Here is a 15,400-nt window from a genome sequence, read left to right as displayed (position 1 = left end):
TTGGGGCTCCAGCTCTCTGCCTGTTCCCATCCCAGCCCCTGCCGATGGCGGGAGAGGGCAGGAGGTAAGCGCTGTGGGGGAGAGCTCCTGGCTGCCTCCTCAAATCAGCAGCGTCCTGGGAGCACTGACTGAGTGCCCTGTGTGTCAGGCACAGTGCTGAGCACTCGTGAACACGCGTACCGCTTCATGAACCAAAGCGGCCCTAAAGAACAGGCACTGGTTCCTGCCGTGCTCCTGAGGGGAATCAGAGGCTCGCAGAAGTGACCTGCCCACAGCCCACGGCCCACGGCTGGCCAGTGAGCGGCCAGGGTGGGAGCTGGTCTCCCGGATAGTAAAGCCTGCACCCAGGGGGTGGCAGCAGCAGGGTCTTTCCTCGTGGGTTCTGAGGCCAGGACTAAGGTGGAACGGGACAGGGAAGGGCTATAGAACCAGGACAGCCCCAATTCCTGAACACCTACCACGAGACAGGCCCTGGGCTGAGCACCTGCTGTCCTGCTGACCCTACCATGAGCCTGTGAGGCAGGCAGGACCATGGGCTCCACTCGAACGATGGCAAAACTGAGGCTTGAGGGGGCGCAGTAATATGCCCAAGGTCACACAGCTGGTCAGCAGCAGGACTGGGACCCGAGCCCCCGCCCGCTTGACTCGAGGTCTGCCCTGCACTGGGGAAGAGAGCCGCGAAGGCCCAGCGACCCGCTGCTGCGGCGGCACTGGCCTGCCAGCACTGCTCCCGGTGTCAGCTTTCCCTCCTAGTCTGGTCAGGCCGTTCCGCGACAGCTGCACAGCCTGCAGATTAGTCACCCGGACACACCGCCTGATGCTAATGTCACCCAGAAGACAAAAGGCCACAGTCAGTGGGGGTGGGGGGAGGTGCTGCAGGCGCTTGGGCAGTGCTAAGGGCCGGCCAGCCCTGCCCCAGACTCACACTGACAGCGGGGGGCCGGCAAGAAGAGGTCGCCCAGCACACCCCGGCTCACGACATGGGGGCAGCTCTCTCAGCGCCCTGGCCCACACGCTGCCGGGCAGCCCCGAGTCCACATCTGTCCAGGAGTCTCCTCAGCTACTGGAGAGCATGGTCATTCCAAGTGGGGAGCAAGGTGGCCAGGCTGGGGCTGAGGCCATGTGCAAAGCTGACTGCTCACAGGCCTCGGTTTCCTTATTCGTCCAAGGAGGCTGCTAGCCTGGCTGATTTGCCATTTTATGACAAGCTCTCCTGCTGGGCGCCCAAGCTTCTATGTTCCCAATGCCCCCTCCCCCTCAGAGGCCACGCTTCCTGTTCCTCTGGTCTCCATAGAAACTCTGTCCTCTGGTCAGCAACTGCCTGACTCCTGACTTCCTAACTCTGCTGAGGCTTCTCTTGGGTCTGGTCAGAAGTCTGGCCTGGCCTCAGGCCTGTCCCCGCTTCGTCCCTGCCTGGACCTGCAGCCTCACTGCGCAGCACAGCTCTGAGCCCAAGCTGCTTCTCACCTCACACCGTCACTTCCACACACCAAAGGGGACCTCACGGGGTTCTGACACCCACAGCAGAGCCACCAGCTGCTCCTCAGCCTCCCAGTGGGGGGGCCTGGGGGAAGCCTGTCACAGCCAGAGGAGACAGGATGGGAAAAGCCTCACGGACCCATCAACCTCCTGCTGGCTGTCGGGGGCCTGAGAAGGACACAGAACACCGTGGGAGAGCCGTGTGTGGTGGTGTGTGGCCATGCACCCAAGCGCTGCCACCACAGCCAGCAGGGAGCGAGTGGCCGGGGCTCTTGGCCTGGGGCCCAGGCTGCCTCAAGTGGGAAAGCCCGAAGGCTTCGAAACCCTGTCTGTCATTGCTTTCCTGGGCTCATCAGCCAACCTTCTGAGTCTCCATGTTCTCATCTGCAAAACAGGAGGACACCATGGAGCCCAGAAGGTTGATAAAAGGGACATTCTGACCAGATGACGGCGCAGAGCACCTGACGACGCAACACCTGACGGGAGCAGGGCCAGGGCAGAGCCCACACCCACAGCGGACGTCAGGAATGGGGGTCCTGCCACCTCCTGGAGTTTGTCTCTGCCCGTGGCGGGGGTGGGAGCCCAGAAAAGGAAGCAGGAGGACCCAGGGTGGCCACCACCTACCACATGAGGAACAGAGCCCGACAGCCAGAGCCACCTGGGTGTCTGCTCATGCTACGAGGGGCATCTGCTGCCCCGGGGCACCAGGCCTGGCCCCCCGGGACTCCCTGCCTCCAGAGGTGCCGGCACAAATCCCACGTGGGGCTCAGCCACAGTGACCACTCCACGCTGCGGGCAGGGGCCCACTCCCTGCAGCCCCCTCTGGCTCCCAGGTGGGAACAGCTAGAAGGGAGGCCTGCCTGGGGGCTGGTGAGGTAGGGTCCCAACTTCCTCACCTCTACTCACTCAGGGGATCCTGCCAAAGAGAAAACAAAACAAAACCAAAGGTGCACAGCAGGGAGCAGTGGGCCTGTAGGGTGAAGGAGGCAGCCCCTTACACCTTTCCTTTCCGTCCACTTCAGGAGCCTTTCTCGGGATGGTGGTGCCTGGGCCCACCCTGACCCCCCTCCCCAGACCCACCCAAACACAGGCAGGAGGGAGGAAGCAGAAGGCAAGGAAGGGTTGGGGAAGCCCCCTTTGACCTGATCAGAAGGCAGGGCAGCAGGCAGGAGGTGGGCGAGCGAGTGGGGCTGGGGTCCCTGAGGGCAGGCGAGCCCTGGCTCTGGCTCCAGCTCCAGGCTGCCAGCCTCCGGCTGAGCAAGTCCTAGTTTGGAGAGCCAGCCGCTGTGGCTGCTCCGCTGCACCCTCCCCCTCGCCACTCTCCTCCCCCCAGCCTGAGACAGACAGTCGTTATGAAAATAACCCAATTGGTAACTGACTGCACTTCCTCTCCCAGCGGCGGCTCCAGGCCCTGCAGCGAGCAGGAGCCAGGGCGGGTGGGCAGATGGGCAGATGGAGGGGCACACATGCACACACACACACACAGCCTTGCCTACTGGATTCTCTTCCCAAAGTCCCCAGAGCTAGGCAGAGTGACAGTCTCCCCTTCACCAGTTACCACGCAGCCCCTGCCTCGGCTCAGGGGTGGGGTGTAGGGAAGGTCTGGGGAGAGAGGGGTCAGGCAGGCTCCTCCGCTGGCCACCTAACGCCCTCTCACACCCACTGGACAGAATTTGGGGGTCTGAGGAAAGTGAGATAGTCGTGCCCTGGCCCCAGAAAAAAATTCCACCACAAACAGTGTANGCTAGGCAGAGTGACAGTCTCCCCTTCACCAGTTACCCCGCAGCCCCTGCCTCGGCTCAGGGGTGGGGTGTAGGGAAGGTCTGGGGAGAGAGGGGTCAGGCAGGCTCCTCCGCTGGCCACCTAACGCCCTCTCACACCCACTGGACAGAATTTGGGGGTCTGAGGAAAGTGAGATAGCCGTGTCCTGGCCCCAGAAAAAAATTCCACCACAAACAGTGTACGTTGAGAGGCTCACAACCTACAAAGCCCTTTCTGACAAGTGTTACCAGACAGGAGGCTGGCAGCTCCCCGGCAAGGGCCGCCTTTCTGTCCCAGCGAAACCGACAGCCCCTGAGGCTAGTGGCTGAGCTGGGACTCCCTGGCCCGGGGCTCCGAGCCCGACGAGAGGGCCTGTCAGCGCTGCCTTGGCTCGTGTCCAGGAGAGCCCGGCCCACGGCACACCCCTGCTGCCCGGAAGGCCACTGCCCCTTCCACTCTGGGCTCCCTGGGGTGCGGGGTGGCAGCATACCTCCTGGACCCCTGTAACACTCCTGAAAGTCGCTGAAGGTCCCCAAAAGGTTTTGTTTATCCGGGTTACAGCTATGAATATTTACTATGTTGGAAATGCAAACTGAGAACTGTTTAAAACGTGCATTAATTTGTTTAAAACCAATAAGCCTATTATACGTTAATGTAAACAACATACTTTTATGAAAAGTAAACTATATTTTCTAAAACAAAAACAGCAGTGAGAAGGCTGGCATGCTTTAATTTTCACAAACCTCTTCAAACGTCTGCCTCAGTAGAAGCAGCTGGACCCTCACCTCCGCCTCTGTGATTAACGTTACAATGCGCTGTGTCGGTTGAAGTATATGAAGAAATTCTGCCTCACACTGACTGAGTTAGAAAAGGAAGGGTTATTTTCACAGCCTTTTCAAGCAGTTATGGATATCCTCCACTACCACATAAAAATACGACAAGCGGCGGTTTCTTAAAGGTTAGTGGCTATGTGGGATCCGAAACCCATGAGCTCCTCACTGCTCTGTCTTGCATTTTGAGTCTTGTAACATCAACCTCAGTCACTGGAAAATACTGCTTTACTCAGTTATGAAGATCTTCCAAAGGTTGATACATTTCATTATACATCATAAAAAAAGATCATACCTGCTAACAATCACCACTGATCTCATTAGGAGACTTTAAGTCTTGGGAAGCTGGCTGGCAGCCGTCCAGATAGTGGATACAAGGTTTCCAAAATCTCATTTTCACTCAGAAGCTCACTTTTTATCAGTAACAACAAATACTGATACTGTTTTTGAAGTGACAAGCTCACTTCATTCATTTTGAGGAAACGCCCCAAAGACCCAACTCGGAGGGGTTTTGTCTGCCAGGTGCTCTTGCGCGTTAAAATGGTGTTCCTTCGAAAAGGGGCCGGCACGGCTCACCCAAGCGCTTCTCAAGACAGACAGAGTAGTTTGGAGTGCCTCTTGCACATCTCCCACTTATTTGTTCACACAAAATATTTTAAAAGACACGTACTCAGGATCTGTATAAAATCAATACTTTTTACTGCATCTTTTCTTGTCATCGCGAGTGTGTGTGAAGGAAACAACGGCTACTAGTTTACGCTGCCCTGATCTGCGCCGAGGCTCCAGAAGTTCACCACCACCGCTTCCGCACCATCGGCACGGACGCTAACACAGTGAAAAGGGCACAAGCCAAGGCAGATCTAAACGTATCATTAGGAAAACTGGTTGTTTTGACTTCACCAACCCCTAAAGGGTCCAGCTCTCCTCTTCTCCAGCCCCCCGACAGTATACGTTCCAAATCCTCCAGTTGGGCAAATTCGACTTCTGCGGTATGGCGCTAACTCAGCCTCCTACCCTTGGACATGAACCCTTGGTTCTCACCAAGCCAACCTGTTCTCTGCACCCCCACCCGGCTGTGCCTGTGCTCACTGCTGTGTCCCGGCACATGGCCTACCTCCTGCCTGGAACACTGGCCTCCTTCCCCATCTCACACCCAAGTCCCACCCGCTCACAGCTGCCCCAGCCGAGAATACATCCCTCCCACTGATAACTTCACACTAGCCATTTGCTCCTCTACCCCTGGACTCCTGGAAGTCCCGAGTCTTCCAAATCCATATGCCTCATCCTTCCCGCCCACCAGACCACAATCTCCTCAGAGGCCAGGGACAAGACCGCTGCATCAGGTACGCCAGCCCAGTGCCTGGCGGTGAGTCCGGTGTTTACCACCGGTCAGCTCGGGAGGAAGGAACAGGGAATTCCGCTGAGGAGGGGCCAAAGCCATAAGGGAAGAGGAGGACTTCCTCCACCCTGGGTACCGCACCCAAGGGCTGACCACAAGAACCTGCCTGGCTGGACCAGACCACTTCTCTCCGTTGGGTACAGGAGACAGCAACAGCCTTGGTTCTAACCACCACCTTCCTCTCCTCTCCCAAGGATTTGAAGAGTGACAGGTGAGGCCCCTTTTGGGCCGAATGACATTGCCACTCCATGTTCTCTGTGGCTTTCCGCATGAAACCTGGACAGGAGGATTTCGTGACATGAAGTCACGGGGTGAGGGTGGCAGGCAAGGAGGGGAAAGGAGGGGTTGCCTCAAATGCTTGGAGCTGGGTGAGGGCCCTTAGCGCTGAGCTCCTTGCTGAGACAGTCTCCCCTTCACGTGCTGAGTCCCTAGGAAGGCCAGGCTCCCAGCAGGTCCTAGAGAAATGTTTGCGGAGCAAATACCTGATGCTTCAGTTAGGCTGCCTGTGGCCCAGGATGCCTACAAACCGGCCCAACACAAAATCGTCAATTTATTTAAAACATGATGAGATTTCTTTGTGATTATGTGTTGCAATGTATTTAACGTGTGGCCCAAGACAACTCTTCTTCTGGGGTGGCCCAGAGACACCACAGGTGCAGGGACCCTGCACCAGGGCCTCCGCTCCCAGCCGCCCTCCCACTGCTCCCAGAACTCACTCTGCAGCACCCACGCGCCTGGGGCTGGGCCTCCTGTCAGTGACGGCAATGCAAAGACTTGGGTCTGGCGGTCGCTAGGTCTCTCAGCCCTCCTCCCACCTCCCTTTCATACGTTTCTGCCTTTTAGCTGACAAATAGAGAATAACTCCCTCGGTGCCAGACACTGTTCTGAAAGTTTCACAAACATTAACTCAATTTCAGAAAAAATATTCTTTTCCTTGTTTTACAGATGGGGAAACTGAGGCATAAAAAAATAAAATAACCAGCCTGCAGTCGCACTGCTAGTAAGGGGCAGAGCTGGGGCCCCCACCGGGGAGTCTGCTCCAGGCCTGCACTCTCGCCCCCACTCTCCGCCTCTGCATGCGCCTGTCAAACAAAGCCGGGGGGTCTCCTCATGCCTGTCCACTCGGCACCCAGTAGTTTCTCCACCAGGAACGCAGTCCCCTCTTCTGCTTAGTGAACTCGCCTTCATCTATTTCCTCTCATCTTTTCAAAGTTGGCTTAGACATCAGCTCTGCTGGAAAGTTCTCCCCAGCCACCTTTCCCAAAGGGTTAGCTGCTCCCACGCTCAGGCCCTCTCTTGGTTATTCCAGGCCGTCAGCGCCGGTTTACACGTTTGTATCCCCAACCAGACTGTGAGCCCCTGGGACTTGTATTGCTTGTAATTGCATCCCCAGAGTCCAGAAGAGCTGGAAGTGGTTTGAGGAGTGAATGGAGGGAAAAGTGAATGGTCCCAGCTGAGCCTCACGGACCAAGCTGAGAGCAAAGGGCTTCAGACCAGCACAGTGACCCAGCAGCCGGCCAGCTGGGTCCTGAGGCCTTCTTGCCAGCACCGGATGGGCAAGCTGCTGTGAGCGCTTGTGTCCCAGAGGCACACGCTGAAATCAACCCCTGATGGGGTCTCCCCACCCGCCCAGTATCCCAACCCCCCGATGGGAGTGTGACAAGCCCTCTGCTGGCCCCCACCTTGCTCTTCTCTTGTGACCAGACTCTCCTGTTGCCTTCTCCTCTGTCTGCCACAGGCTCCCATTCCCCATCTGCCAGGAGCAGCATCCCTCCCCCAACCCCTCATTCAAAATTTAACCACCCTCCCAAACCTTCTGATCACATTGCTCCCTCCTCCATCCTCTAGAAGATGTTCTCACAATCAGCTGTCAGCCCCTGGGGACCGCCCCTGTTCCCAGGCTTCCATGTACCCCACATAGGGGTTTTCCCGCTGGCTCTGAGGCAGAAACTGTGCCTAAAATCCCTCGGAGTGGTCTTTTCTAAGGATTTGGACTCACAGGCCCAGAGGGGCTCTGCCTCTGATCAGGTGTACGACCTCAAGCCCAGTCCCTCACCCCACCTGAGCCTCAATTTCCTCACCTGCCATGTCTGCCTCATGGGAGTGTTGCAAGCTTGAAAGAGAAAGTGTTTGTTCCTGGTCACCAATTCCTCAGTTTACCAAAACTTTAAAGAAAGAAATGAACTCCAGAGGCCTAAAACTTAGGATCACCACTTTGGAGTGCAGTTTGGCAAACTATCTAAGCGGAAGACACACCATCCCGTAAGTACCCACTGGTGGGGAGAGCGCACAAGCAGACGTGTGCCAGACAGTTTCCGAAGGACTGCTTGGAAGGGCAACACAACAGCCAACAACCTGGATGCCCACTGACAAGGATACCGGGCGGATAAAACTTTTTGTAAGCTGTGCACTTACAAAAAGGAGTATATGGCAGTTAAAGTGGGTTCGCTGGAGCTCATGTTTCAAGATGGTTGTGTCCAAAACAATGGGAAAATCTAAACTCAGAATATGTTCAGTACAAGTGCATATAAATCTAGTGGAAAACCATGCAAAACAGAACTATATATTGCTGTGGACGCGTACCTATGTAGGGAAGAATTTTAGAACAGCATGGGAATGCAAACGCACACAAGGATCAGGCCTGTGGTCTCCTGCTGGGGTGGGGGCAGGGGCAGGAGGCGGGGCACGGGGCCTCCAGCCCTATCTAAGGCAAACAGGACGTAGTGGTTAAGATCTGAGTGAGCTAACTAGCGGTGTGACATTACTCTGGGATTTTTTAAAAGGATTTTATTAATTTATTTTTAGAGAAAAGGAAAGGGAGGGAGAAAGAAAGGCAGAGAAATATCATTGTGTGAAAGAAACATTTATGAGTGGCCTCTCGCACACCCTCAACAGGGGACCTGGCCTGCAACCCAGGCATGTGCCCTGGCAGGGAATCGAACCAGCGACCTTTTGGTCCATGGGATGATGCCCAACCCACTGAGCCACACCAGTTGGTACTCTGTATACTTTTCTAATTGCAAAATACTTACTGCTTTAGAAAACATTTAAAAATAATGTTTAGAAAGACATCTGGGGGAACGACAGCTCTCTGAAGTTGACACGGGTCTCCCACAGACGGCACAGAACCGAGTGTGTTCCTCACACTTCGTAGAAACCCCATGTCGTGGGACAGGAAGGAAGGTCTCCCCCTAAAGGATGCCTTCCAGAGAAGGGTGAGTGGGTGGCAGGTTGTATCAGTGGGGTGTCTGTGTGGGCTGGAGAGCAGGAACCAGCTTGCCCCCTTTCACAACCGCCCCCACCTCAGTGAAATGTCAGCAAGCTGGGGAAGGGGGGCGGAGAGACAGGCAAGCTGTTAACCCAGGAGATGCTGGGGCGTGGGCGGCGCAGGCCCAGGCTCCCAGACAGCTATTTTGGCATGTGCTGCGATTGGGCTCAGCCCGGGCAGAGGAAGGGCCTTTAGGTGGGAGCTCTGACTGGCGCTCTGCCAGGAGCGAAGGGGAGGAGGCAGCTGAAAGCGGAGGGGGAGGGCTCTGGGGCCCACGCTCTCTTTTCAGACCTATTGCTGCGAGGTGCTGGGTGCAGACAAGGCCCATGCCCTGTGCTCCCTTCCTGAGCACCTCTCCCCAGGCTGCAGGCCACCTACTGACCCCAGGGTGATCTCAGGGGCTCCTTGAAACACATCCCTTTGGTCTTCCACTCCCTGCACTTTGAAAGCAAAAGAAAAAGCCACAGACTTGCCCCTCCACTCCAGATCCAGCCAGGGAGCCACATGACAGCTAGTCTTCCTACTCGAGGGTCTCCCCCAGCCTAGCCTTGCTCCCCCAGAGGTCAGGATCCCGGTGAAAGCTCTCCCTCAGAATCCAGAAGCAGATCACTGCATGGGTCTTACTCCACTCCCACACGAGACAAAATTCTCTCACTCAGTCTCATGGGCCCTCACACCCTTTGCCAGGCCCCACCACCTTGGGGTAGGAAATTTTAAAAGAGGAAGAAAAGAGTGCTAGCGAGCAGTGCAGCCCGGCGCCTTGAAAATGGCCCTGGGTCTGGGCTCCAGGGAGAGCTGTGCGTTTCTGGGCCACACTCCTAACCTCTCCGAACCTCGGTTTCTCCTCTGTAAAATGGGAATAAAAACAACTGACTATAAGGTTGTTGTGAGGATTACATGAAACCGGATTTCAAAACTTCTGACAACTGTTATTTGCGGAAGAAAGATGCGCTGGCACATCACTCACCTGGATGCAGGGGTGCATGGAGGGGGGTGGGAGTGCCTGTCTCTGCCTCCCCCTCCTCTCCCTGGGCCTCAGAGCCCTTGGTCTCACTCAAACCTGCTCTGTACCACCTAACCTTGTCTCTGGAGTCGCAGCTGAGGAAGGAGGCAGAAAGGAGCGATGGCAGAATGAGAGCCACTGGTCACTGAACTGGCCTACCCTTTCCCTAGTTGAAACTGCCATCCAGGCCCCGTGCTGAGAGCCACAGAGGAAGCAATCCAGGGGAGCAAAAAACGAGTGCTTGGTACCACTCCGGCATGCACCCCACTCATCCCACCCAGGAACAAGGGGTGCTGGTGAGCCTGGATGCAGGCAGAGCGGTTCCCTTCTTAGCCACACTGTGGCCTCCCATGCTGGCTTAGGAACTGCCCAGGTAGCAGAGCAGCCTCCAGGAGGAGCTGTGGAGGGCAGGCTGAAACGTGCCAGGGGATTTCTCAGAAAGCAGGAAAGGCTTTGAGGTCCTGTGATGTGACACAAACTGACTTAGCCCTGGAGTCAGGGGACTGGTACTGGAGTCCCGGATAGACCTAGCCAGCTGAGAGACCTTGGCCCAGTCAAGGCCATCTCACTGGGACTCAATCTTCAGGGAGGAGGAGGAGCTGAGCCAGGTGACATGGAAGCTCAGCTCGACCTGCCTTCTGCTACATTCTGATTGGCTCCACCCTGGTAGCCAGAGTATCAGGTAACTCACAAGTAGGAGGTGTCTGTAGGTCCACCCACAGTCTTTCCACAGCAGGAAGGAGGATCTCTCCTTCCCTGCCGTCCCCACAATGGTGGCTGTTGCCCCCTTGTGTTGCTATGGGATACTGCAAGGCAAGTCCCCCCTCAGCTTCTGGACCTCGAAACTCTCTTGCATTTGTGAGGGGGGGACCTCTGCTTCAACTAGGAACCAGCACAAGCCAAGCCTCTGGGCAGGCAGGCCCACTCACCTCTTCTTCTGCTTGGGTGGTGGCTGGTGAATCCTGGAGAGGGCTCCAGGAAACCGAGGCAGGCAGGCCTGTTCCTTTCTACTCCCCACCTCCAGCTGCCCAGGGCCTAGGCTTTCTCTGACTAGGGTCACTCAGTCCTTCCTCGGCCTTGCCTGGGAAGACACCCACTCTTGCGCTCTCTTTTGCCAACTTGAGAGTCCTGGGCAACTTCGTGTCCTGAGAGCTGACCTTTTGGAGCATGGCACAGAGAGAAAATGATAAGAGTTGCCCACCTCCTCCTGGACCCGTAAGTCAGAGACTCTGGCGGATGTGTGGCAGCAGAGGGAAGACTGTGACAGTCCTACCCTACCTAGTCCCGACCTTGGCCAGCTCCACATTGGTGCACGACACTGCACAGGGAGCAGGCTGAGTGAGGTGAACTGATGCACAGCTCAGCCAGAGGCCCATTTTTCTTCCCAAACTGGTGGGAACCCAGGGACTCCCAGTCTTGCACCTGCCTTCCTTGGTCACCTGGGCCACTCCCAGTATAAGCCTGAGCAAGACAAACCACTCAAAGAGGCTCCTTTTGCTCCAGACATGCCGGCGCCATGAATAGATATTCTCATCTCTGCGCGTGAGGCATCCCCTCTCAGACATTGCAACACCACCCTGACCTAGGGCTGCCCCTGCTCAGGCTGCCCGGCGGGCACCCTCTGCCTGTCTGGACTCAGGGACCATGCTCACTTGGGGCCATGTGGCATCACCTCTAAATGGGACCTATTGTTTCAAACTCGTTCCGCAGGTGCATTTCCTGCCCTCGGGGAATGGGTGACTTTGAGCACTAACGAAGGGCAGGGGTGGGAGAGCCAGTGAGCCGGCTCCCAGGGACTCTGCAGGCTGAGGCGCCTATGTCTAGGCGTTTAAAGGGCCATGGAAGTTCTGATGCCCCTGGGGTGCAAAACCAGCTCATCCACAAGCTGTGTGACCTGCCCAGGATCAGGCTGCCAGGACCAGGTCAAAGGATAAGTATGTCTTCCCTCCAGTGGGCTCTGGAGGACAAGGAGGGGACGGAGTCAACATGCCTCCTCTGCTGACTGACCACCCCTTAGGCCAACACAATGTGAAAGGTAAGCATGGAGGAAAAGCCAGATGCTCTAGGACTAGGGCAGGGCCCATACCCCCCCTTCCGGGAGGGGGCCGGTGGTTCCCAGCAAGGACAGGAGAGGCGGGATGGAGCTGGGGAGAATCGTGACTCAGCTTTGTGTCTTACTGGGCTCAAGAAGGGGAAAGGGCAAGCTTTTCCCTAGGTTTCAAGAAGGTGAAGCCAGTTGTGAGGGGCTGAGGTGGACTTTAAGGAAAAGCCTCTTGAGAAAGATGGCAAAGAGGCCGTTCAGAGACTGTTCTACTGGACTAGACCAGAAAAGCAGACACTGTGCCACCCAGGTACCACCACTGCTCCCCCTCCCAAGCTGAGAGCAGAGAGTGTGAATTGGTCATACAGAGAACTCCCCCACTGAGCTGGGGTCTGATGCAGGCCTCTCAACCCTGATTCCGTAGCCACTACCAAGGTGTGTTGTCCTTGAGGCTTCCTTCTAGCCACCGTCTACTCACTCATCAGGCCCCTCTGCCCCGAGGTTTGACGTGTATATGGGAGGGGAGGGGAGGGGAGGGGAGCAGGATGGGGGAAAGGCAGAAGGTGGACACCCAACGGGAAGCAAGAGCAGGTTAAGAATGAGCACAGAGCCTGGGGAAAAGATGAAGGGGTGGTTTCAGCTGGGGCACTGGGGACTTTTGCCCAAGACTGACAACCAGGAAAGGTGGCAGGACTAACTAAACAGTATTAAAGAGGCGGTGCCCAGGTCACCCACACTGTTCCAAATGCTTGTCCTTGCTGCCCCTCCCCCGCCAACCCAAGCCAAGGGAGGAGGTCAGCCCGGGTGGGCATGTGATTCTCCGAGCTCCCAGGCCTGTCAGGGAAAACTCTTTTCCTCCACTGCCCGCTCCCTGACTCCAATGGGTTTTCCGGGTGTATTCATTTCTGAAGACCCCACTGCCCCAGCACAGGGCTCCCACACAGGAGGCACTGCCTACGCGCTTCTGGAGGTGCTTCAGGCCTTCTTCTCATCAAACATCCTACTGGATCACTTAGCAGCCCCAGAGTGATGAAATACTGTGGTTTGCAAACTTGGTAGCTCATCAAAAACACTTGGGAAGCTGTAAAGAAACCCTCCACATCCCACCTCCAGTCACACATGCCAAGGGTAAGACCTAGGGATTTGAATTTCCTACATGGCCCCAGGTCATTGTGACGCTGTTTGAGAACCTGATATAGAAAAAGGGGTGCGGGTTTTGGAATCAGACTAGAGTTCAAACTCTATCTCTGCCTCTTTTCTATGTGACCCTGGGAAAATGACTTAACGTTTTTTGAGCATGTTTTTCTCATCTATAAAAATGGAGAAATAACACCTATCCTGCTTATTTTAGAGAATAATGTAAAAATATTTGTTGGTTTTTCTTGCTTCTTGTTCTTTCTCCTGAATGTGCCTGAGGTCCCTACCTCCGCAAACCTGTGCCCTTCAGAAGGGGGACAGCCTGGGTCGGAAAAGCCTAAGACTTGGTGCCCTGTGGGCAGGGACAGGAAGCCTCCAGCAGAGCCCCTCCCTCCCACTCTGAAGCCCGTGAACACTGGAGGCTACATCCTGCAGGGCTGGGTGTAAACTGCTCGCTCCATCTTGCAGCGCTTTGGGTGACAAAACAAGAGGTAGTGGAAGCTCTGCTCCTGTCCCCATTTCATATGACATTGAAGTCCCCATGGCTTCACAAGAGCACACAGAGCTCCATCTGCCAGTGTGAGGCTCCAGGCCTGTGGGTGTGCTTGGCAACACAATGCAGGTACAAAGAGCAGGGCTCTGGCTAGGGTGAGGCCAGCGGAGGGCATAGGTCAGTGCTACAGGGATGCCAACCAGAACAAGAGAAGAATGCACATGTTAGTGGTGGTAAAGTCTATCCTGGGAAGAGACAGGGTAAAGCTCAGGGGGGCCAAATGCCAAGAAGCTGGGGCAACTAAAAAAAGTGAGCAGGAGGCCCTGGGCAGACTCCAAGCGGTCAGAGTCCAGTATGAGTTGGCTTCGGGGTCCTTAGCTGATTGGCCACAAGCTCCTCAGCCACTGGAGGGCAGGGGGCAGTCAGGAGAAAGTCCAGTGAGCCAGGTGGGGTACTCATGGGGCTCCACCTTCCCTCACCTTACACAAGGGCTGCACCAGCAGGAAGCGGCTCCCAGCCAATTCGGCACACATGACACCAACCGCCTGCACTCAATCTTTCCACACCCTCCCCCAGTTCCTCACCAGGGTCTTGGTCAAAGCCCTGTTTCTGGCACAAGATGGTGACATTTGGTGTGCTGGGGGAGGGGGCAAGATGGAGCTTGAACAGTCAGCACAGAGTGCAGACTGCAGCCCACCCCATCCCTTTTCCAGAAAGGAAGGACTGAAAGGTAGGGGAAGAGGTCCCTATACCTAGCAGAGATAGAGGGTGGGGTCTCCCCGCTAATTACGAGTACAGGAGAACAGGCGGCCAGGCACCCCCAGTCCCAAGGAGAGGCTTAAAATGTTGAGCGATTCAATCAGTGACCAAGGCTCCAGGACGGGCGTGTGCCCTGACAGTATCAGCAAGGCCACGTTCTACAGATGTCACGACGTGCTTGTAGGCAACGGGGACCCATCGAGAGGTCCAGGGGGGCAGCCAGATCCCCCAACCTCACCGGGGCCAGGAGCTCAGAGGGGGTCCTGTTCTATCAGTGCCAAGAAGGGGTGAGTGACCAGTCCTGGGGCCCTACCTGCTGGTGGCAGGGGATTGAGGTGATCCTGTCTCCCTGCTGGAGAGTTGGAAGCTGACCCTGCCTTGGTACCACGAAGGAGGCGCGCTAAGTTGCCGGTGCCAGGGAATGACCCCCACTCGGTGCCAGTGCCAGGACGCTGGAGGATGACCCCCACGCGGAACCCACACCAAGACAGCCCGTACCGCCGGTGCCCGGCGAAGACCTCTACTCCGTGTCAGCACTAAGTGCCTAAGAAATGCCTCCCGGTGTCAGGCGCCGTATCCGCCTGGTGCCGCGGTGCCCTGCCCGCCGCTGCCCCGCTCACCTATGACCGAAGAGCCGCAGCCCTGGGAAGCGCCGCTTGCTGAGGCGCCGCGGCGTCTTGTCCGGCTCGGGACAGGTGTCGCGCTCGGAGCCGCTGGACGAGGCGGAGGCCGACTCGGAGTCGCTGCTCCGGGCCTCGGGGCTGCAATCCCGCGGCTCCATCCGGCCCTAGCCCCGGCCGGCGGCGGGTCCCCGGGAGACGTCCATGCCTGGCCGGCGGCCGGGGCTCAACACGCCGGCTCCGCGCTGCCAGCCGCGGGCATGGCGCGCGCTCGCTCTGCCCGCCCCGCGCCGCGCGCCCCCGCGCCCCACACCCAGGTGCCGGGGAAGCGGCCGCCGCCGCTCCAGGAAGTGCCGCCAGCCGCGGCCGCAGGACCCCGCATAGCTGGCCGGGCAGCTGCCTGCCCGCTGCCGAACACGCCCCCTCGGTTGCGCGGAGGCACCCACCCGCGGCGCCCTCTGCTGGCCGCCGGCCGCTCAACAACCCTCCTCGGCTCTCTGAGGGGGCGGTGCCTAGGGCGGGACAATCGAGGTCCCGCCCCCAAACCTTCGGCTGGTCTGCCTGGACCCCACTGAATCTGCTCCCTGCGCCCACCCAGATATGTACAATA

At 57.1% G+C, this 15,400-nt stretch overlaps 1 protein-coding gene across 10 annotated transcripts in view; it reads right to left on the bottom strand.

Moving 5' to 3' along the window:
* DGKZ (diacylglycerol kinase zeta) overlaps positions 1 to 15,400 on the bottom strand; it is a 41,341-nt gene that overhangs the window by 14,487 nt on the left and 11,454 nt on the right. For 2 of the 10 annotated variants that reach the window (XM_037027991.1, XM_037027992.1), the window contains exon 1: positions 14,791 to 14,866. The exons of 5 other annotated variants lie outside the window; for them this stretch is intronic. Coding sequence is in view for 2 of the 5 variants with exons in the window: in XM_037027999.1 (XP_036883894.1) it covers positions 14,791 to 14,951 (161 nt within the window). In the remaining 3 variants the exon portion in view is untranslated. Of the gene's footprint in view, positions 1 to 2,621; positions 2,938 to 14,790; positions 15,132 to 15,400 lie in introns of those variants that run through there. 3 more of the 10 variants (XM_037027999.1, XM_037028000.1, XM_037027994.1) reach the window with 3 other exon arrangements.

This window comes from Sturnira hondurensis, unplaced genomic scaffold, assembly GCF_014824575.4.
Source record: "Sturnira hondurensis isolate 20B ecotype Veracruz unplaced genomic scaffold, ASM1482457v3 Scaffold0019433, whole genome shotgun sequence".
NCBI lineage: Eukaryota > Metazoa > Chordata > Mammalia > Chiroptera > Phyllostomidae > Sturnira > Sturnira hondurensis.
The sequence above is the reverse complement of the archived record's forward strand: the minus strand, read 5'-3'. Positions and strand labels throughout refer to the sequence as shown.